Source organism: Diuraphis noxia, unplaced genomic scaffold (assembly GCF_037042655.1).
Source record: "Diuraphis noxia isolate RWA-SAM2 unplaced genomic scaffold, SU_Dnox_SAM2 contig0004, whole genome shotgun sequence".
Taxonomy (NCBI): Eukaryota; Metazoa; Arthropoda; class Insecta; order Hemiptera; family Aphididae; genus Diuraphis; species Diuraphis noxia.
The window spans coordinates 14,956,076-14,981,234 of record NW_028301714.1 but is presented as its reverse complement, the minus strand read 5'-3'; the positions used below and the strand labels follow the sequence as shown (position 1 = coordinate 14,981,234).

The 25,159-nt window shown below is 30.1% G+C and overlaps 1 protein-coding gene across 1 annotated transcript in view; it reads left to right on the top strand.

The window, feature by feature from the left end:
- Nucleotides 1-1,757: 1,757 nt before the first annotated feature.
- Nucleotides 1,758-25,159, top strand: part of ec (ubiquitin specific peptidase echinus) — a 39,067-nt gene continuing 15,665 nt past the window's right edge. The window contains exons 1-2 of the mRNA XM_089225698.1: nucleotides 1,758-2,038; nucleotides 8,412-8,525. Of these exons, the coding sequence (XP_089081824.1) occupies nucleotides 8,436-8,525 (90 nt within the window). The 5' untranslated portion in view covers nucleotides 1,758-2,038; nucleotides 8,412-8,435. The remainder of the gene's footprint in view (nucleotides 2,039-8,411; nucleotides 8,526-25,159) is intronic.

Sequence of the window (25,159 nt, the reverse complement as noted above, 5' to 3'; positions counted from 1 at the left end):
ATTTCTTGAAAGATTATAATATGTGTGTGTGTGGTGTCCTAGATACTACAGAGTCAGTAAATTATAATGACTCCCTATAATATAATAGTGTTATAGTTTAATATTATAATAGCTAGGTAGGTACCTACGTGTTACTAGTACGTATTATTTATTATTATAAGTTAATATCAAGCGTGCGGTAGAGAGGAATCTGTGTGCCGTGCAATAATTGTGTTTGATTAATATTTAAATTTAGACCACTACAGTGCAAAAAGGTGCTTACGCTGATAGAATGATAGCGGACCGCATCACCTAGTTGCGGACACACGAATTAATCAAACATGTATGTTATGTGTTACCTAAACTAGGATTGGTGTTAATAAAGTATGTATAACCTATAATATATAGATAGACGAACATTTTATATAGTAGGTGCTGTAGAATAATATATATATATATACATTATACATATATTATACGAAACCTGCGATACATTTGTCTTCAATTTCAAATATCTTGAAATGAACCTACCTACATTCAATATACGGTGTAGGTAATATACATAAATGTATCCAGTATGATGGACATAACACTAATGATGATAATATATTATAGCCTATAGGATATATGTAGTTTGATTTTTTTTCCAATAAGTTAAGTGAATTATTCAATGGTTATGCAGTGATACTATATTTATTGAATGAATATTAAATGTTAATTTTTTTTTTTTTTTGCTACAGAATAAATACATGTCAATATTACGTTAATATTTTTGGTCCTCAATATGAGAAACTTAATTTTTTTTACAATGAAACACCCGAATCTATTAAATTCATACATCTATTCATGTATAAAATATAAACAATCATTACCTATTATCATTATAAATATTCTTTATTTTAAATATCGTTATTTTTTTTATAAACGTATGTCAAAACGATTTGAGAACATTCGCCAATTCGTCAATAGTTATTATTATTTAATAAAGCATATCATGGTATTTTCCGCGATTATTTGAAGTATTCAGAAACTTCTTTTATTATTAGTTTGTAAGCTTATAACCGATTATCTGTTTAGAATTCAATCCAGCTAGATTTCAATATATTATCTAAGAGTTTTTTAATAACATGCCTTTATTTATCCGACACTTATGGATAAATAATGTAAATGAAAAAATTACTTTTACAATGCGAAAAATATTACCTATAGTGGCAAAGAAAGCTGACCCGGGGGTTGTGATCGAGATGCACCCGTGGCGCACGATCGATGGCAACGGTTTCGAAAATTGATGTTGAAGTGAAGTGTATCCGTAAAGGTATTAACTATATTGGGTACTTAGCTACTACCAAAGAAAAGAATACCTACACATGTATGATGTATCTACCTAATTCCTATACGATTATATGTATGTTATAATATGTAAGACTTAAAACGAGTGTAAATCACTCCACTGCTGCTCATGGATTTTAGGTCGCCTAATCAGCAGTAGGTTGTTTTAATTTACCTAAAGGTAGAGCCATAGATGTGTACCTACCGTGTTCATCTAATAATATTAACAACCGTCGTCTTTAGCACCGTCGTGCGTCGTCACAGTGACGGTGGCGGCAGCAGGACGTAGTAACCTCATAGTCGAAACGAGTTCAGCCTTCTACGCTTCTACCGCTCACCGAGTACCGATTGCACCGCCGCCGCCGCCGCTGTCACCCCCACCAACCAACCAGCAGGTAACCGCGGTTAGCACGCCGCCGCGCTCGACGTCGACGTTCGCGGTTCGCCACGTTCAGTCGGAGATCGTTCATCATGTCGTGTGTCCGTTGCGTCTGTAGTATCGTCGTACGAATGCCGTTCGAAAGTTTAACCGCCGCACCGCTATAACTTTTAGTGCTCAATATAATAATTTCACTAGATTACATTTCATACGCATTATTACTATACCTTTATTTATGAATATTATTTTCGTGTGTGTGGTGAAAATTGTGATCTTATTGGAATATTACCCGTCATAGAGACCTTGCATACTGTCGTTTCAAATAACATCATGGATTATCTACATTGACGAGTAAGTACTAGACACTAGTGTAAGTGTACTACTATATAATACGAAAATCTTGCATCTCGGGACTATGTATAACAGATATATTGTACATTTTGTACATTTGTACAGTTTTGCTAAGATAGACGGTATACCTTAAGGTTCTTTTTCCGAATCGAAAAGTGGGGCTACGACTCTGCAGCTAGCAAACTTTATATTATAAGGAAAGCTGTGATTTCCAGTTAGCTAACATATTTTTCATCGGTGAAATTTGATTTATTCGAATCGATAAACCTGCCCTAAAGGCTAAAGACAACGATAATACGGTGATATAAGGTCGGTCTGACACGGCATCAATGCAATACGCAATTATATATAATAGAATGTCAATCCGTCGAGGGTTATTCAATATAAACGTAACGCGATCCGCATGGTCATGCACTCTTTCCTGTATTGGAGTTTTTCTCAAAGTACTTCAATTACTACTTGACACTTATGTACCCGAAACTTATCGTTTACGCCGGTTCCATTTGCAACTCAAGCAGAAAATTGTTTTAAATGTCTGTAACATTAAAATGTATCGATTGAAATCAGTGTACAATGTACCTACATAGTTACAAATTACAATAGTACAATACTATATAACTTTATTAGAACTATATTGCTGATCGATGGTAGTCTTTAACTGCAGATCTCAGAAGGTTGAAAACATTATAATTACCTACGCATAATAATAATTTCAGGTATTGTACGCAAGACGCCAATTTATTTAATTAATTACAACTAGATCAACAGAACAAATTAATCTATTTATTGTTTTAATTTTCTCCATACATGACTGAATTTTTATGTATTTTAAGATTATATACCTATTACATATTATTATTTAATTGCTACCCAAGTACCCAGTATAGTTTGTTTCAAATGTTTCAATTAACGGTTTCAATGACTATTACAGCTGTTTAATGTTCATTATTTCATTCACATTTCGTGGTACGCAATAATTGCACGAATTATCCGGATTGAATTGATGGGTCTTTGTTAAATATTACTATAATATACTTATATGCTGTGAAGTACGGTTGCTTTAACATCGAAGTTTCTTATATTATATATAGTTTTAGCGAAAAATCAATTACATATTTTAGACCCTTGTGTAATGCATTGTGGATCTTATGAGGTTTGAGCATCGATGTATTTGGAAATGTACACTAATTATTTAATAGCAGTACCTATTTAATATCTATGTACCTAATCTATTTAACGACGTACTGGTTCAATTGATATGGCGTACAAAATAAAAACAGGGATATTCACAAAACTAAGGTTAAGTACTATTAGAGTTCAGTTTTTCGTTTACCAACTTTCTGATAATTGAATTTTTGTTTTTAGTTACAATATTATCTTTTTATAACAACACATACATATATAACAGTAACGTAATGTGTGAAGTATTCTTTGAAGAAAATACAGGACGTATATTTATTATATTCGGTTTATTTAGGTATAGCTTAGGTATTCTACATTTTTAAATACTACCATAGTACCATATTTTTGCTAAAATGTATAATATTATTGAAAGTAAATTTGTTGAGCCATATCGGACACAGCAGGATATTCCAAAATAATACATAGAGGCATATACTTACGTGATTTTGTGAACAACCACCCTGACTAATGTGATAATCCATTATTACCTTTACTGACTATAAAGTATACCTACAATGGGGGTACCTGTTTAGGAGTATGTTTTCAGGATTATAATATTCATTTTTAATACAGTTTGTTCAGTGTTCAGTCACGTAAGTTCAAATATCACGTTTTCAAAAAACCCAAAAATAATTTACGTCTATCTGAATTCTTATAAAATTATAAGATATATGGTTGTCTGTTCAACCGTATTGGTCAAAAAATGTAAAAACGCCATGATGCCATATTATATTGAGCATGTAAAAAAAAGTCAGATGAAATAGTACCAATATAAATAAATATATATAAATAGACCATTTCAATTTGTTTTTATATTATGTTCCGAATATCTGTATATAATTTAATGAAATAAGGTATAATATAATTTAAATCTATAATATTTTTTTGTAGTACCTATCTATTTAAATATTTTATATATACCTATATTGATTTTCTCTTGATTTTATAAAGCATTGTGTAGTGATCATTTTATGAAATAAGCGTATTTACAGTTTTGATTAACAGATAAAAACAATAAAAAAAAATACCAAAAACATAATATAGGTATATGGTACGAAAACAATTTTTCGTAATTTATAATCGGATAAAGCCTATAGGTATTTTTGTTGATTACGCTTAGTAATAAGTAATAACTAATAGGTAGTGTATATCTTTATAATAAATTATGTATAACAAATTATTATTGTCTTGGGAAATAAATTACTATCGTTTGATCAAAGTCAGTTCGTTCATGTATGTGTCATTCCAGTAGAAGACCGTTCTTTGTCTGTTAATATCATTTAAATGACTTTAAAATGAACAGTTTTAAATTACCAGGTTTTAATTTCAAATCAGGTTCCATACTAATGTTCTTGTAGTAAATTGAACACATTCAATTTTTCATTTTAAACGATTACTGTTGGATTTCGAAGTGTCGAGGTGACGTATTATTGACCTCAGGGATCAAATGATTTCTCGATCATTTTTAGCGTTAGATTTGTATAGAAGGTGACAAGCAAAATAGTAATAATAGCATCCATAATTCACATTTTGTTACGCCGCCTGAACGAGGAAAACATTATAATATGTTCTGTAAATTTTAATACATGTTTTCGTATAATGTTATGTCAGTATATGTTCTAGTGAAACTTCGTGTAACTACTCGTATATTGCTTCTAAAATCAAGATATGAAAATATAGCTATCGTCATATATTCGTATGTGTGCTACTTGCATAATCCATTCCGTTTCTTGGTGTGCCAAGCGGTTGTATAGATCTCCAGGCGATGCTGAGGCCGCATTTTTTAATGTAGGTCACCCTATCCTCGATTTCGCCAACCTAACCGTATAGTTTATCTGCTTATCAATTTAAAGTGAGATTAACTTTATACTTTACTATTACTTACCCAATAAAAAAATAGTTAATGAATTAAAAAATAGACGCAATGTGAATTTTTTGGATGGATAATATTTTTAATTTTTAAAATATCAGGTAATCATTTAAATGGAACTCGTACATCCAAATAATTAGATTATTTACATCATTATGTCATACCGTAAATATGCATAACGCACTGCTGTTTACATATAGGTACTACAGTATTTTTATTTTTTATTTAAACATTATGAAGACTATATGTATAATACATATCATAATTGATTACAAGGTTAATTCGTAACGATTTTTTAATATATTTAAATATTTAATAGTATTTTATTACTTATTAATTATAATAAAATTAATATATAATAAAGTATTTTAAATACTGCTATAAATAATAACAGTCAATATATATTATAACTTTGATCTTTTATTCAAGTACCAAAATATATACATAATTTAACTAATATTTTAAACTAATAGTTTATTATTTGAAAAAATACTCGAAAAAATATGATTGTTTTCAGAATAATTAAATAACCTACTTAGTGATTAAATAGTATGTCTGTTGAGAAACAGTATATATCCAATATGGTATTGGTATTGCAAATAATATAAGTCTTGAAAATTATTTTTCCTTAATAAAAGGCTTAGAAACAAAGCAAGAGAAAAATCTTAAACTTATATTAATATAATATATTACACGTTAGAAACAAAGTTAAAATTCAATAGTTTTGACAGTTTGTTTAATACAATATTAAGTGAACCGTGTATATTATTGAACAAACATCATATTATTTTTATGCTCCAGTCATTTTAAAAACGTACTTTTAGTATTGTCCGCATTAAACTATGTAGTACTTGAAAGCTTAGTTTTGGAATATACATCAAGGTAATTTTATTATTAATATTGCGAATATTAGCGAATTATTAAGTTTTGGTGTAATATTTTATACACCTGATTTTAATAGTTACTGATTTTTGCGTGACATTGACGTCTATCAAGCGAAACTAAAGATTAAATTGGCTATTCAGGCTCTAAAGTACTTATACTTACATATCCGTTTATATTTTATTGTGTCTTTAATAATTAATAAAAAAGGGAAGATTTTAAATATTATAAGTTATAAGTTTATAACCTATTGAAAATAAAATCCTTGAATAATGTTTTCTTTCTCGTGAAACATAAATGTTGTAATTTACATAAATCATAAACATTAACTATTATAGACTTTATAATAAAAATGATCTAATAACTGTGTCTAATATTATACGATATTGAAAGTTGAAACAATATTGTTGTCTATGAAATGTTTACATGATATTATACCAACGTGTATAACGGTGTCTTCGGGTTGTCATTCCGCATCATTATATGAAGACGTGTAAACATTGCTGAACACAATCTGTTCCGGTTCATTGTTCGTATATTGTTTATGAAAATATGAGTATGCATTTTTATAGCTAGTTTTTTTTTAACTTTCGAATGAATTTATTCAATTTTTTACACATAGTTATAAGTACAAAAGTATATATAAAACTTTATATTGTTTTAAAAACATTAAGAATAATGTCGCGGAATTTATTTTACTCTTTGCATCACTATGCGATATTTTTTAAATATTTTGAATTCGAATTTCGTATAAGTTAATATTTTTATGTCCATTTAATTATTAATATAAAAATTATTTTAAATAATACAGTTTTATGAAAACATTGCCAATTTGTTTTGTCATTAATTTTTTAAAAATATTTACATTTTATAGAATAAAATATCGAAATATAATTTAATCATATGTATAGTACCTACTACCTAGGTACTTAGTATCTGTCTGACTGTCTGAGTCTAATAACTATATGTCTATATATAACATACCGGTTATTCTATTCATTCGTTAACTTTTAAATCTTAATAATTACCAATTAATAAATCTATAGATATATTTAGGGTGGTGTACTGGTGTTTATGTATTTGCGTAAGCCAAGTGAGTTGTATTTCCATTTATCATTATTTTACAACAGGTTATTTTTCTCTAAAATCATGAATTATAATGAAATTAAATTGAAATTTAACTTAGCACACACGCCAAAACTCGTCTAATTACAAAACCAGTTTTTCTTATTTTTTCTGTATACGTCATTTAAAGATAATCATTTATCTCAACATTAAAAATTGTCCACAAATGATTACTAAGTAACTATAATTGTGACTGGAACATATTTTAACAAGGGTGACAAAAAAGTAAAGACACAATAACTATCAAATTAAATATATTTTGCTGTATTATTAAAGAACTAGTTCACAATATTAAAAAGGAGACAGTTATTTGTTTCGACGCGCCTACTTTTTAATCAGGCTTATGTTCAGATCAAGATAAGTTTATAAATATAACTGTACCATAAAACTTAGTTTCAGTAAATTAGTATTTATATTTTCAGTACAGGTATATAATAAATCCAATCGTTTGTAGGATGTCGGTATTGTATTTCTACAATAGCCGAAAATTATTGCTTAAAATTAATTTCTCACTAAATGTGTCCATAAAACCTAAAAAATTAATATAAAAAAATAGGTTGGTAAAACTCTCTATACTTGTTGTAGTATTGGTTGTATGATTTTCATGACCAATACGTGTCCCGTGTTTTCAAGTATGCTCTATCATCAGTAGTCTATACTAGTCTCATAAACTCCCATTCACTGTCTTTAAAAAAGAACTCCTGTCCCCCGATACGCTAGCATAAGAATCGTGTTTTTTAAATAAATAACAATATCTCCATAAAAATAAACAGGCGTACGCAATGTCTTTGTGTATTGTCTTAAGAAGGAAAAACATAGATATTACCATTAGTTATTCAGAACATAACCTAAACGAAATACGTAGGTACGCCGCGTACAATCATAGTACCTACCTATTTTTTTGTGGTGTTCAAATACATTTTTCTTATTTTTTACTTATATAACCCAATACTGTACTTTTATTTATAAAAACAACGATACAGAAAATTATGTATTAATTTACGTTGGTGTTCAATGTTCAACGCAAGGATTCCACGGTTATCGGTGGGTATAATGAGTAATGACACTAACACGAATATAATATAGGCACCTGCATTAGAATTTACAATAGTCTTTAAGAACATGTCGTAATTATTTAGTTAGATATTGTAGGTATTCACATAAATTCCATCAATAGGAAATAGCCACGATCTATGCGTTTCATAAATAAGATGGAAATCATTATTCCTAATGTTTGTTTATAACTAGACCGAACCGTAATATTGATATAATTAATGTACTTAAACCTAATAATATAACCATTGATGTTCACAGGAATTAAATTAAAAAACGACAAAAATGCCGCCTTCTAGGGATTCAATGGCTTACACCAAAGGCCTACTTAACGGACCGGGACAAAATAATTGTTTTCTGAATAGTGCTGTACAGGTAAGAATTTAATAATTTATCAAAAATAAAATATCTATTTTTTAACCTTTATAATATACTATCTAGACTTTAAATTCTAAAGTAATCATTTCTAAAAATAGATTCGGTAAAAACGAGTAAAATCTGGTTTGCGATACGTTTCTATCAAACCTTGGTAACTCGTTTGTCAAATATCATAAAATATTTTCCGAAAATTTGCACAAGTGTGATTAGAATTTAGAAATATTATATATAAGTAAACCTTGGAGTCTATTATGTTAAGAAGGCTTAATATTAATTCTTGGCTATGATATTATTCGACATATGATAATGTCTAGCTATAAATTGCTAGTATATATTTTTATAATTCACACTCTATGACTAAAACATATGTATTTTTTATCGACTACGTCATTCGTGAAAAACGTTTAAGTTATCATTGCATATAGAATTTGTTCGGCCGCCAGATGTTCATTTGCCAATATAACCACGATTATATACACATGCCCATACTATCAAACAAATAGCTTCATATGCCATGAACATGTTTAGGAAATAATATAAGTATATAATATATTTTAAATTAGTGTTTTTTTTTCTAGTAACCACAAAGTAGACATTCGGTAGGAATAGTTAAACTAACTGACAAACCTGTGAATAGAAGGCAGTTCTCATGTGATCATTATATACAATTACAATACGATTACCGGAAGTAAAATAACGTCTCTCTTATAACATACCTATATGAAACATATTCCGGTTTTTCTGCTATGAGATTGAGAAAAAAAAGTTGAATGAAACAGACTCATTTCTCTTTGATAACGAAAGCGATGGTGGTATTCTCGTACAATTAATTATAAGCCGATAGTCGCCGAAATAGTTGCTCAGATGTGCCCATGCATATGAAATTAAGAGTTATATTAATAGCGCTTAGATAAACTAGTTGATGCTGAAATAGGTTTACCGACTTAGGTACCGTTAAAGAAAACTATTTGTAAAAATACTTGACGGACTTATAGGTATTAGGTAGTCTGTTAATCATGAATAAAATATCACGTTTTTAACCTTTCGACTATTATTAAAATTAAACTAAAATTTAAAATTTGAAATTCAACTCTAAAATTCGTAAGATATTATAACAGTTTAAAGAATTTTGCCGTATATTTTAAAAATTTTCCATCATAACATTATATTTTTAATGTAACGTATGAAAAATGAGTATATACATTGTATGATTATTTATATGAAATATATTAATAAACAATTTATTCTGAAGCCAAACCATATAGTAAAATGTTGTTTATTTAATTATTATAAAAAATAAACCAAGTATAATTTATTGTACTAATGCTCATCAGTCATCAGTAACGTACGAGTACTACGAGTATATTATAATTTGTATCATTGGGGATCATGCAATATAAGTTGTTGATTGATTGTTGTAAAATCTCATTTAAACAGAGATTTATATATATTATTTTCCTCAGTCCATATTTATTTATATTTTTTACTTTAATGAAAAATGTTATACATACATATCTTTATAATATATTATGTAATATACAGTATTACAGTATATTATTATATAGCTACTGATAAAATGCACATAGGTACTGCAAATGAAACAGATATATATGAATCTTAACCGTAATAAGATAACGTAAAAACGTAAATATATACTAAAATGTAGCAGTCATACTTATACTAGTTACTACATTTTACAACAGTTTTTCAGTATTTATTTTTATTTTTAACAACTATAATAGGTCATGTTTGTAAAATAAAAAGTCATAAAAATACTACTTAATGCGAATTTTCAACGAGGGCCGAGGACCAATGTGGCATATACATTATACACTATACCGTATACGCTTGTTTACGAGTATAATAATATTATTAATTGATAAGACTATAAAGTTTAATTAATATCAAAAAACACCATTCATCTGTATAATTATTTATTTTCATAGAATATAAATTAAACTTAATTTTCTTTAAACCTTTTCTTGCGGAATTTTGATAACTTGTTTAATTAAAGTTACTAATCTAGATAATATTTTTACTCCCCTGGGCAAATTATAGAAAATAATGTTGAGATGCATTGAAACTTGTGTTTAATATGTAAATTTTGATACATTATACAACATAATACATATCTTATTTCTTTGCTATATTATAATATATGAAGTAGATAGCACTGTAGCAGACAAGAATTGAGGGTGTGGCATGTATACAACTATCTGTATAAACACGTATAATATTGCTGTAATATACTATGTATAAAATATGTATAAAATATTTTACGCACATTTCATACTGCGTATTACATACGTTTGATATAATAAATTCCGAGTTATTCGTGTCTACGTATACGTGTACTGTTTTGCAAATTTTAAGTTGGGCAAGTGTCCAGTGGAAATAGGTATACCTATATTTTTGATTGATGCATAGCGTTTTTTAAATTCGTAAGTCATTGTCGTATCCAAATGGGCACGCCTGAATACGGTTTTAGGCGCGCGTATTGATGAGTTTTGGTGATTGAAAAAATATCGCAATGAGAAAAAAATATAATTACTTTTTGCAATTGATTATAAGTGGTAAATGTCCAAAAGCAAAAAAACAAAATGTGCCAAAAATAATGAACTAAAATAAGCCATAGTATATGGTAGTACTTTCGGATAAGTGCAAGATCATTCCCGACAGTTTTTATATTAATTTAAAATTAAAGTGTATCTGCTATAAATTATTAATTAAACTGAAACATGTTGTAATTAATTATTAACCAATTCTGAGTGTGTAGATACTGTGCTGTGAATTGTATTTAAACTGAATAGCCAAATATTATAAATATTGTATATTGGTACATAATCATATTAAATGCATTATATTGTATATTAAAGCAAACATTTAATAAGAGCCGTATCCCGTTATGACGTGTTAAAATAACAAAAATAACATCTGTGTACCAATAAACATACATATTAAAGTATTATATAGGTACCGGCTGTTGTGCAAAATAATTTTTGTTTTTGTAATTTTTTTTCATTTAAATATTTAACTAGCTACATTTGAAAATGCAATTAAATATTAACAAATAAAATTTGAAAAATAATTAGTATAGTAAGTAGCATTGCAAAAGGTAGTATACTCTTATAAGAAATTTCAGAAGTGCATAAGCTTCTATTAAAGTCAAGTATCATTGAGCTATAAATGCGGCTTACAATTAAGCACTACTTGAAAAATACACAAGTTTATAGTTAAATAAATCTAGTTAGTAGTAAATACATTTTTAATTGTACGCGTAATATAATATATTATACACAATATTTTTTGATGTTGTAAGTAGGTACCTAATACGCATAAATCATATTGTTATATTGTAGTGGATTGTTTGTATCATTTAATTTTAAAACAAGTTAATTGGCCCATGAGTGAAACCTCATCTGTAATCGTATATTATTATTATTTTGTTGGCTTAAAAATATAGTTTGAAAAAAAAAACTTTAAATTATTTTATCCTCGTAAATTCAATAATGCAATGGTCGTAACCTAGTTACCAAAAACATTTTTATAGGAAAAAATCATTGTGGTTGACACGGCATTGCACGATGAGTTTTTTTTCGGGTGACATGCAGGAAGTAGGAAACACGGTTCGGTGGTTCCGGCCCATTGGGGGCCGGCGTGGTGTGATCCCTAGGGTGGAATGACGTGACAATTGGCCGTTTATATTGCTAACGATTTTGTTTTGAAAAAAAAAATGTATATAATAATAGCAACTTTGATAAAACTCGACCAAGAGTGGAAATCATAAATAGATACATCATACATCTCTTAATAGACATGTGCTGCAGGTGGAGTGATGGCTAGCAACTATATAGTGTTGTAAGTAATCCAAAATTTCAACTTACGGCTAATGTTCCGGCGTGTGCGCACGCTAACAATGGTGTGCCAAGGAAACAGAAATTATTTTTCTCGTAGGAAAATGTAAGGGTTCCAAGGTAGAAATATAATAATATATATACTTTAATATATTACATAGGTAATATGTATTCGAAGGGCCCCGTGGGAATGGTTTACGAACCGAGACCGCATCCATGTGTATGAGAACCCACACTCATTACTATATTTTTACACACCATAATATGGTAATACTATATTATAGTTTATTAGCTATAATAATTAATAATATGTTTTTATTATTTATTTTATAATAATATGTATACATAAACATTATCTATTATCTTGGTTCGGCGTCAATTCGTATACAATGAAGTGGTTTTTAATAGTTGGGAAGGGTAGTTTTGCTTTAACGCGTGTGACTTATGTATTATTATAATATACTATATACCTACATACATCGGCGTGCTACATACTTTGGTGCATGTCGAAGTGTTTCTTCTTCTTCGATATAAACAAATCTGCCCCTTTTTTAACATCTTCATAACCCAATGCCTGATATAAGAATCATAAGCATTTCTTAATTATTAATTAATGAGATATATACAAAATTACAACTTCAACGTTTATAAATAATGGCTATATATTCACTTATTAGATTATCGTTTAAAACATTTGTATGATATGTATACTTAAATACTTAATACAAGACTTTAACATTTTTTACTCATTCTTTATCTAATTTTATAAAGTTACACAAAATATTCAAAATAAATACTATATGATCTGATATATTGTAATCATAAAGGATTAAACCTTTTACGATGGGTTGCACGTAGTACGATAATAATTATTTAAATTATATATTTGATATTTATTATCTACTAGAAAGTTAGGTATACCTATCAACATACGTTTAATACTTTAACACTGGCTATACTGATATAAAATAAAAATGTAACTCGTGCTAATTATTATATAATAATTAATTGGATTAATTTGTTTTACATTTATGACCAGTCATGAAATATTTCGTATAAGTTAATCGCTATTATGCGATATTATTAATGAAATGTTTTTAGAGACCCATTGTTTTTTTATTATTAAAATAAATAAACGATAAACACAATATTAAATGTATTTTGTTTATACATGCTTAATTTGTGTGGCAATAAAAAACCAATACCTATCACAGGTTTATATATTGTACAGTTAATAAAATTAAAGTCACAATGTAACTATATTGCAAAATACCATAATATAATATAAAATATTACACCTTATTTTTAAACGTTTTGTAATATGGATATTAATTAAATTTATAGACTTATAGTAATACTATTTGTTCGTCAAATATATATAATGAATATTATTTCTTATTGTAAACACAAATTATGTTTTATTAATTATACGCCGGCAATTGTTCAGACATTAAATTACATATTCGTAGGATGTTGTATAGTTTAGTGCATATTGCTACTGGTTTTGGTATACTTTCTATCCTAACTGTTATGCGGCTAAATAAATTGGGCTGTAGAATTATATTTGGATGGATGCAGGTATTTAAGATGTAATTTATCTAAACTTAAGTAATGTATATTCATACATGTAGGCGTATATCAAAAATTTAATTTAATTTCGATTATGAAGTTGTATATTTTATGATTGTCATTCAAATTGAATAACCCAGTTTTGAAATGTAATTGTATTTAAACTTTTCCAAATTTGTAAGTATTTATATTAGATATAAAATATAACTACTATATTATAGAATTACGTTGAGTATAAGTTAAAATAAATTATCGTTTCAATTTTATTTAGAACGTTATTTCGATAAAATGGTCAACTGCAGGTCAAGAATATTTTTAATTTCAAAATGAAAATATATATAATATATTAAATATATGCATAGGTATTATTAGTTATTACTCATTTTATTTTACTCATTCAAACATAATTAAATGAGGATCACATTGATATTTCAATGACATTTAAAATATTAAAATTAAAATAATAATTACAAATGAATTTATTCTTTCAGCCATCTATACAAATTAGATAGAAAATCTTACTAACTCTACAAGAAAGCAAAAGCATAAATACATAATTATACCAACTGGCAACTGCAATTTGCTTTTTAAGTATGAGAAACATCCACAACAGGTGTATTATCTTATCTATTGTTCACAAGGTTTGCTCGCACATATATTAACCCGGGAAAAAGTGTCTTCACTAAAAGTCCCACCTGTATCCTTGGCTATGTGTAAAGCAAGCTACCGATGCGTGACACCCTGCGTGTAACTCTTAATCGTTTCCTGTGTATTCATTAATACCGAAATTTATGTTTTTTCTTTTTCTACCTAAAACCTGCACATCCATATCGAATCACAGTACAATCTTTTCAATAATTTACTAAATTAAAGACAAAATTATCTCATTTTGCTAACCATTTCCAGCCAAATACAGTATTTTTTCTGTACGGTTCGATCTGCACACGGCTAATATTATTTGCATCTTAAACTGGTTTTATCAACGCGCACACCTTACGGCGCAGGTCAAGCTTGTGTTCAGCTCGTGCCGTGCTGAGGTCAAATAAACAACCCGGGTCTCGCCTATAATATATACAACCTATTCTTGGTGTGATTTCCAGTCGCTTAAACAGCAGCAGTGGTTTTTGTGTTATTTATTTCATTTAAATATTTTAAATGCACCTATAACCAAGTTCAAAATTGATTGTGAACTTTGTTTTTTTTACTAAGATTTATGAAATTGTTTTTCTTCTTACCATTTTTCAGTAGAATTTTTACCATTCTAAATGTTTTATAAATTAAGGCAGGACTTAATTAAATATCCTATCGCTATCCATACAAACGTTTAAATAGAAGTTGTGGATACGCATTCATTCGATAACACCATTATAAATCTGACGCCGTACTTAAAGAATGTTATAGAATAATACTGTGTACGTCAGTTAAAAGAGGACAATCAAAATTCGAATATTGGTAGATTCTGATTGTTGTAAATAATGATTGCTCAGAAATAAGACAGATGAAGTATTAAAATTGTTGTGGAGTCGTGAACCTCAGCATCCGGATTTTAAATAGAGTGTGATAGATTTTAACACGTGATGGAATGATAGTGGTCATCGAGGTCGAATCCACAGCATTCGGAATTTTGGATGTGTTCAGTACGTGATCGTATTGAAATCGATCATCATTGTATAATTCAACACCAAACTCGTCAGCATCAGCTTCTATGTGATTCTGTATAAATATTTGATCCTACAATAAACATCGAGAAAAAAAGTTTCTAGGATTATTAATGACGCCCAGCGTGTAAACTTATATTTAAATTTGCCTAATCTACCTTGAATTCGGTACGAACTAAGAGTGCATTATAATAATGTGTTTAATGTGTTTGTGATTTCGATTTAAATAGAAAGGAGGGGGCAGCGCTTAACCCAGATTAGAAAATGATTGTAATTTTTTATTCATATGAATATTTGCACTTGGTATGCAATAGGATCTGCTATAAGTATAGGAGAAAGGCCGTAACTGGTGGTGCCGTTGGCCCAAGCTCGAAGAACTGTAAATATGTTACTGTCATAGATATACGCGACCTTGGAAATTATATTCGATATATGAAACAGACAACCAAATGACTATCATAATAATTTAGTCTGAAGTTTGTACATATCATATTTATAACGAGTATGTGCGTTTTATAAACCTAAATTGCGTGTTAAGATACTAGATACGTATATGTATCAAGATGAATACCGGCTGGCGTCATAATAAAATAACCACGCGATCAGTTATTGAAATCGATTCTGGATTAATTTTGTTGTTGTTGTTTTTGTCTTTCATCGTCTTTGCCTTGGTATTTTATTATAACTTGTGGTTTCACCCGTTATTTGAAATCGGAAACCCTAAGCGTGCTTGAACCGATGCATTTGTATATATCTATATGGCAAAGGGGCGAATGCTGTCCATATGTTGCTCATATATATTTTAAGTGCTTATATGTGACGTGTGTGTGTGTGTGCGTGCGCGCGCATATTGTGCAGGTGTGTTCAACAAAAAATATGAAGGAGGGTTCCTTGGAGTTATTATATTAAACCAGCATGAAATAATGTTCGGGCACCAACTACCTGTGTTTGCTGTAATAAATAAGGGTGGAACAAGGCCCAATCAGATCTGGTAGAGATGTAGAGTTTGTCTTGTGTTTGGGTAAAGTACTAAGAATACTTAATTTTAATGGAAATAAACAAAAAGGTAAATATATATGATATATATGATATATGTATGTATATTAATTTCATCTTAAAAATTCTATAGGTGTATTATGTATTATAATCATTGGTTGCGTTAATATGGAAACTATCAAAATTTTTAGTTAATATGTATATACCTAATATTATAATATTCATGCACTATATACGCTTCATATATATATATACGTATAAATATGTGCGTGTTCAGCACCAATAAACTACTAAAGTCTAGTTGGCTTATTTGTTCAGCTCATAATTATTAAATAAACTGTTTATAATATATAATATCTTATTACATAAATATTATGAGACGCTAGATTACAGATTCCATAATTTTTGTAATCTGAGTAAATCAGAAGGTTGAAAAAACTGTACGCATTACCTAGTATTATTACAACCATCACAATTGGCCCAATCGCGTGTGAGTAAAGACAGGATAGACTGACATATTGTTATTAATTTTAGATATAGGCATCGTTCTTTGAGTCAGTCGATGATTACTGTAAACAACTGTATCATTATAGTTATAAAATTTAAAACGAGAACGACGCGTATAATGGTTAAAAGTGAAATATTATACACACACACACACATAGAATATATTGTATACATTATACATACGTAAAATCGTTCATGTTCGGTAGTAATATATATTTTGTTATTTATATGAGTCTCGATTGACTGCCTGACGCTCGCTATAATACTATACCAACTCCCGCTAAGTCAAATAAAACATTTAATTTTTTTTCCTGGGAGTGTAAAATGCGGACTATTGCGACTTTTCCCAGTATTCGTGGACGAACAGACAATAAAACACTGGCGTCGAAACGTAAAAATGTTTGAGGTGTGGTGACAATCGCGATATTATAATATCGTATACGTTGTCCCGCCGGACGTCGCTTATCATCGCATGTATCGTATGTAGCGGCGTCAGGTTGTTTGGCGCCCGTGAAATGCTGACGCCGAAGAGAGGAGTGGTAGCCGGTATTGTCCGACGAATAGTTTGCCCTTTTTTTGTTGACAACGACGGAATGAAAAGTATTACCGATTAAGTATTATGTGTTTAGATATGAAAAAAAACGAACCATGATAAATGTAGTTTTGTTTATGGTGGTATATTATTATTTATAATATTCATCGCCGTATATACCCATTCCGATCCCGTTTATCATTTGGGTGCCGCAGCTATTTAGACACTAATGGTTTCAAACACAGCCTATTTTGGGCACTTCAATGATTATGGTTTGGGAACCAAAATTTTAATGATTCGTGACATGTTTGGTTGACGCCTAAAGGCTTAAATCTATATTATGACGTTATATTTAGACAGCAAAAATACAAATTTGTTCGTTGTTATACTCAAACCTATATTTTGATTGATTTTTAATGCTGCCTATTCTTCTTAATTATTCTAACTTTTCTATTGTTTTTAAATATAATTTCAGTTTAAAAAAGTGAAATTGCTCTCGGTTCCCAAATGATGGGTTATAATATTGTTTATTAAATATATTAATATAGTGCCCTATATCAGGTATATTAAAATTGTTTAACTAAGACTAATACTTTTTCGAGTAAAATTATAGTCTGATGTAGTCCTCGCCACTTACTCCTGTTTCACTGTTGTATAATAATATAATCAATTATTAATCATAATAGTATATACGCCAGCGTACGTATTATACGTACTACGTAGCTCAGCCTGTTGTAGCCGTTTACCCTGTCAACAACAGTGAACGATATGAATGTCCCTAGTGAACGCTCTCGTAATCCGATATTTTAAAATCTGTGTCGAGAGAGTACACTAATTATTATATACACTCCGCGCGTAAAATTATGTATTCGGATCGCGCGTATATCATATGATTATCAGTTATCACAGTGATTAAGATTTTCTATAAAATAAAAATGATCTTAATTGAGAAACGCAGATGCGTATTATAAAAGAAGAGAAAAAACTTCAGCACGTGACCAGTTTCCTGGTAAGAAGGGTATATTAAATAATATATGTACACAGTGTCTGCAGTGTATACCAATAATGTACTGGTCTTTAGCACGCGTCGCTCGTTTCGGATTTATAGACGTCCATTATGAACACGCCGACAACTAATACATGACTAAGACGGGATATATAATATTATTATACTGCTCAATAATAACACAAGAGAATTGTTGTGATTACGAGATTAAGTGCACAATAACATTTCGACTCGGAGGCCATTAACGCGAATGACAGATCAGACGTCCAACGTCGTGCGGCGGCGGACTGGACCACTTATTATATTATTATGTTCGTGATTTTTTGTTCTTTGTTTTCGCTCAGTAACAATATTATCGAAACGAGTTTATATTAGGCACCTATCCAGCTACTCAGACATCGTGTGATGCTAGATGGGGGTGGTAATTTTAAGCGAGTATATTAATGTTATGAGTTGTATAAAATATATAGATTATATACGTCGACATATTAGAGTGATCAACACAAATCGATAATGTAAAAATGCGATTTGCTTTTACAATAACGTAAATTGCAATTTAAAATGAAAGAAAAAATCTGTTTTCCATTACAGTTTTAACATAGTAGCATTACTTAAATGCTTATGCCAATTGCCAATAACACATATAATATATTATACTATTATATTTTACCGATATATATAAACATATTTTTCTTATGTATAGGTATTGTATAAAACTATAATATGTTTGTATATTGCAAACATATATTGTAATATATACATTATACATGTATACATGTCATATTATATGCGTATGTTAACCTCGACGTTTATACGACCGTATAAAGATTGGAAATGAACCGCATTTCGCACTATGATTTGTTTGGCACACAGCGCGCATAACGTGATAATAATATGGTAATTTATAAAAAGTAACGATATATTGCTTGCGGGCATGTGTACATGGAAATATTTACTCATATAATTGCTGTGTCGCCATTAAGAATTTCAATAAAATTAACTTCGTTTTTAGATTAAAATTTTAGATATAAAAATTCGTTTATATTTATCCAAAGCATTATTATGTACTTTTTGTAGACTTATAGTGTATTTTTAATAATATAACTATGGTTTCAAAATTTATAAATCAATAATTTATTTTAATATTCTTTATTTGAAACGTATTTAAAAAGTATAGTGAAAATGTAATGCTAAAAAAAGAGTAGATTTTATAGATAAAAATGGGTATTGTCAAATGTAGTTATTTAATTAATTCACCAGAATGCAAATTTTATAGTAGTTAAGTTTATATATTAAGTATAAACAAAATCAGTAAATACCTGCAGCAAGTATTCTTTTATCAGATCCCTATACAAACAAAATCATATTTTTAATATTCTCATTTTACTCCAATATTCCATAGTGATTTCACATAAACAAACTGGTGATTGACATCCAAATATTTTAAACACTGAATTTAAATTTCTATGAAACAAAAATGTAAATTCTATAGTATAATCATTGTTTGGGAAAAATAATTAAAAATGAAAACAATTAAATCAAGTATAATGAAAATGATTAGAAAGTTATAAAAAGACAAAAAGATTATGGTGTGATGCAAGGAAGCTAGCAGCCATTAGTTAGGCGAAATTTACGGAATAAAGGGTTTTACATACAATTTTGATAGCGACCTAAATACAGTATAATACTTAGTAATTAATTTTATTTCGTTTACCTATAATAACTACAATAATATTAAAATTGTCCTTAGAAGTTGTATTTTGAGGCCGATATATTATTATTTTGCATTATAATTATAACAAACCTTCGAATTAATTTTTTCGCCAAGAACAATCGATTCTTTTGTTCATACAGTTTCACACATACGTTGGTATTACAAGTATATCGGAGGATTATACTGCAATATACTACGAAAATAATAAAGCAGAACCACTATATTATAATGCAGCATGATACTGCTGTCGCTCGTTGCTTATATTTTTATAAGGTTCCTATACGTCGTATTCTACCCGTTGACCTTCTGTGGCGACATTTATGTTTGTGTAATATAAAGACCAGTTTTGTCGAATTACAATATAACGTATATTATACACTTATTGTATACTCTATAGCGTGTGATACACATTATATTATTATATTATTATTTACATTTCAATACATGCATCGTTTCGAGTGTGTGTAATAACGTAAGTTTCTTTTCATCGCGCACGCGGCGACTGTTCAAAAAACACGAAAGCATTGTACATATATATATTAGATTATATATACAGTGTCTTTTGTTGGGAAATTAGTCTGAGGAGTAATTAAGGAGCCCCGGAGACACGTGCGGTAGTGGCACCGAACGCTGTACGCTGTTGACGTCCACCGTCGTCGTCTCCTCTGCTGCTCTCGATCTTCAGTCCGACGACTTCGAATTATTATCTATTCGCTTCAATCCTTTCGTACCTCCATCATTATAACAATAAACCGGTTTTCCTTTCGTATTTTCGTAAGCCATGTACCTATGACGACGACGATGGTGGCGTGAGGAGCGCGCGCGCGTGTAGTGTGTATTATATATACTATCTCGCGCGCGCCACTCACGCTCCTCACGTCAGGATAGGAATAGAGATTAACAGTATAATATTATACGTATACTTAGGTTTTATTATTATTATTATTATTATTCACTCGTCGTCTTGTACTAACCGTTTTCCAACGCGTCAGCGTATGTGTATTCAAATCCTCTTTGTCGTCGGTAAATCGGCGCTGCAACAGTGGCGTAGTCTGCGCGTATAAATATACTTACTGCTATATACCTAGTTATTATAATTTTCTATACATGCCTGACGCGTTCGACAACGCATAAGTCGTCGTCACGTTTTCTGGTATGTATATCAGAATGCGCGCGGTCTGTAAGGCGTAGCGCCCTTGAACCCGGTTTCTTTTTTTTTAAGGGTTACGCCGCGGGAGTTTATGCTATATACGTTTGACTGATAGATCAAAGACAGTATATTTCTCAATTTTCCCGCCCTTTATCCAATATTTTTCTTAAAAAAATATATATCTGAACTGTAGAATTGTCGATCTTAAAGTGTTATGACACTCTCTTCAGCCAAAACAAAACAGTTACGTTTTAGATACAGTTTAGACTGTTTAAGTTCATATATATTTTATGAATGAGGAAAACATACCGTTCATACAAGAAGATCTAACAATTTTGTTTCAATCATATAAATAATTAGACTGTCCATTTTGATGTATATAGAGATAGGTATAGATCATTGATGCTGGCATTGACTTTGAAAGATATGCATTAAAAACATTTTACATACTGCGCTTAAGTGATTAACATAATATGTATATTATTTTATTTTCTACCATTATTAATTAGTTATAATTTTAGGACCATAAAGTACACGAGCCCCTGTCAGGATCATTGCATTTATATTCCTTATTAAATAATAATAAAATAATTGATTTTTTCAAACTCCTACTTCGATGTACCCTCCTTAAACGGAAAATCTTCCTACGATTGAGATTTTATACAATATTTATTTAGATTTGGTTTTTTTTTTTGGCGCCATTAATTGGATGACCGCTGTTACAAACCACAGAGACGCGTATATATATAGCGATTGCGTAGGCGACAGATATAGGTAGGAATGACGCGCGTAACGATATTATAATATAATATTATGTAGGATCTTTCCGGTCACCACGCACTACTGCGCCCGCCCTCAGAGATCAATATTTGTCGCCTGACACCCGGGGGGAAGCTGTGGAGTAAAATACAGTGGAGGCTGGCTCGGCGGCATTGGTGGTGGTCGTCAACGCGTACCTACGCTCCAGAGACTCGATCGTGTAGCAACGGAGGAGGACAAAGATTACGCGTCGGAGACTTTAACGACGACCACGACGGGACCACGCGTTTAAACGCCGTATGCTTCCGGTCGAGGACAACGTCTACGCTGGGTTATTATAATCTCGACATATTATAATAAACAGTAATAATATGCTACCCGTGTACTCACCCGAAAAGTCATTAACCATCTCAGTTAAATACATATAATCACACTTATCCGGGTTCGTTAAAGAGTAAATACTAAGTATAGTGCGCCAGTCAGTGGTTGCTGAAACTTTTATAACTTTTAAGCCACAATTTTTTTTGGTTTATTAACCCTGGTTATTAAGTACACATGTTTTTACCATGAAGAAATGTAAAGTATAATTTTTAATACAAGGCAAACGTTTGTTAATGTTTTCTCATAAACCTTCTTATATATTTTAATCCTGCATACGCAATCTAAGCTCAAAAAGCTATAAGCTTTATAGTATTTTATAAAATCCCTGCATTCCTAGATAAAACAGGTACGCTGTAGTTGATTTACTACAATTTACAGATAGTAATTTGCTAAAAATCTAACCGACAGGGGACAGCCACAGTGGCGTTTTAACCAATGAGTGAAATTTCACAGAGCTCTTTCACCTCTCTATTACATTTACATAGGATCACTGAAATTGAGTAATTGGAGTAAACCAATTTATCTCTAGACTAAATTGCTTAACAATATGCGATTGCCATCGGTTTTTTTAGTAGTATAAAAACTAAACTTTATAAATAATGAGTGTTATCGCTTCTCCACGACAAACAAATTTCACGAAATTTAACTTGGCTGAAGAAATGTGTTATACAAATAATAAATTGTACAGCTTACGAGAAACCGGTCTTACACTATTTTGCGTATTATTGCTTGTGTAATATATTACGACGTATATTGTACTTACATATTATGTGTATATGATATATACGGGTTTTAAAACGGTGTTTATATTTGATGGATAGTTATTCCTGCTTTCCAAGTTAATATATGTTAATGATTAAGTGAACGTCACTTAAACAGTGTATACCAATGATAAGGGATTAATTAATTACACCAAAAAGATATATATTGTCAGACTTAATGTCAAAACGTTATAAATTATAATAAATGGATTATCGACTGTTATTTATATTTGCATTTATTGCGTTTTGATGAATCGTCTTCATTATAAATGCGTATTATACATATGTATACAATATATTATGTATAGACGTATAGTTAACCACATTGCACATGGTACCTAACAAATTTTTCTTCTCTAATCAATGTGTAACCGTGGTGAAAGATACAAATTTAAATATCTCACGAGTGAAAATTATTTAACGATATTAAGCGCAACGCAACCTCTGAGATCCATATTATTATATTATTAGACAGTTCGTTGTTACTACGTATATAATAACTACCTATTGGCTATCGTATAACTCAATTAAATCAAGCGTGTTCCCGTGATTATTAATTTTTATCCTATTCATGTGTAATTCATTTCAAGCTAAGGCAATTAATTTAGACACACTAACTGATACATGGTACTGATTTACGATTGTTATATAACTGATTAATAACAAGTACCTATGTTTTGTTTGATTAAAATACCTATTTATTGTGCATTTGCTTGTATACACAATAATTTCACTGCACAGTGGCGTAACTTGGAGTCAATCCTGGGGGGGGGGGGGGGCAAGCAGTAGTAAAACTAAAAATGCATATGTATAACTAATCTTAGTTCGCATTGTGCTATTGTGGTAATAACTAATAACCCGCCATGCCATCACTGTCATCTATCTGCAATTCCTTGTATTACGATATGAAGGCGCTCGGTTTATAATGATACTATTAATAAATAATAATCTTAGGCACTCAAAAAGTCAAAACGATAAATCTATTATTATTAATTATTAAACAATCCATTACCTATGCTGTTTAATTTTGCTATGATTAAATAGAAATTGAATAATAAGTTATAACTTTTAAAGGGGGGCAAAACGATACTATTGCCCCCTCAATAAAATATCTGGAGGGGCAGTTTCCCCCTCTTGCCCCCCCCCCCAGATTACGCCTATGTCACTGCATAGACGTGAACGGTTGGTTTGACCCATACCTCTCTCCACCACAACAAGAAATTGATCTAGAGATTCCACATCTTCAGAATTCGTTTTCCCTCTTTTTAACAGTTCATTATTTTACCAAAACATTAACGAGATTTTTATTGTACAAAATTATAATTACGCAATCGAAAACCAATTACACTGAATCATCTTGTGTTCAGTTAAATATAACGTTAATAAACCGGAAAAATTAATGATAACATAATAAAAAACAGAACGATCGGTTCAAACGAATCGAACACCGCTTTTCGTGATTTTCGTACGCTGGAAAATGGAAATGCTGCGGTAGAAGTACCTGCAGTTAGTCTACGGAGTAATGGAATAACGCGAATTCGCGCCGCGCGTACCAACGTTTTAGATTCGAACCGAATCAATCGATTGACTAACCGTGGGTTGTGTGTACCTTGTATAATATTATTATACTGTGCGCGCGACGAGTACTTCCTGATCGGGTAAAGTTATTTAAACTCTATACAGCCTACCGTGGCGCGTGTTTAGCGGAATTCGTGTTTGATCAATATACGCTCGTTATGACACT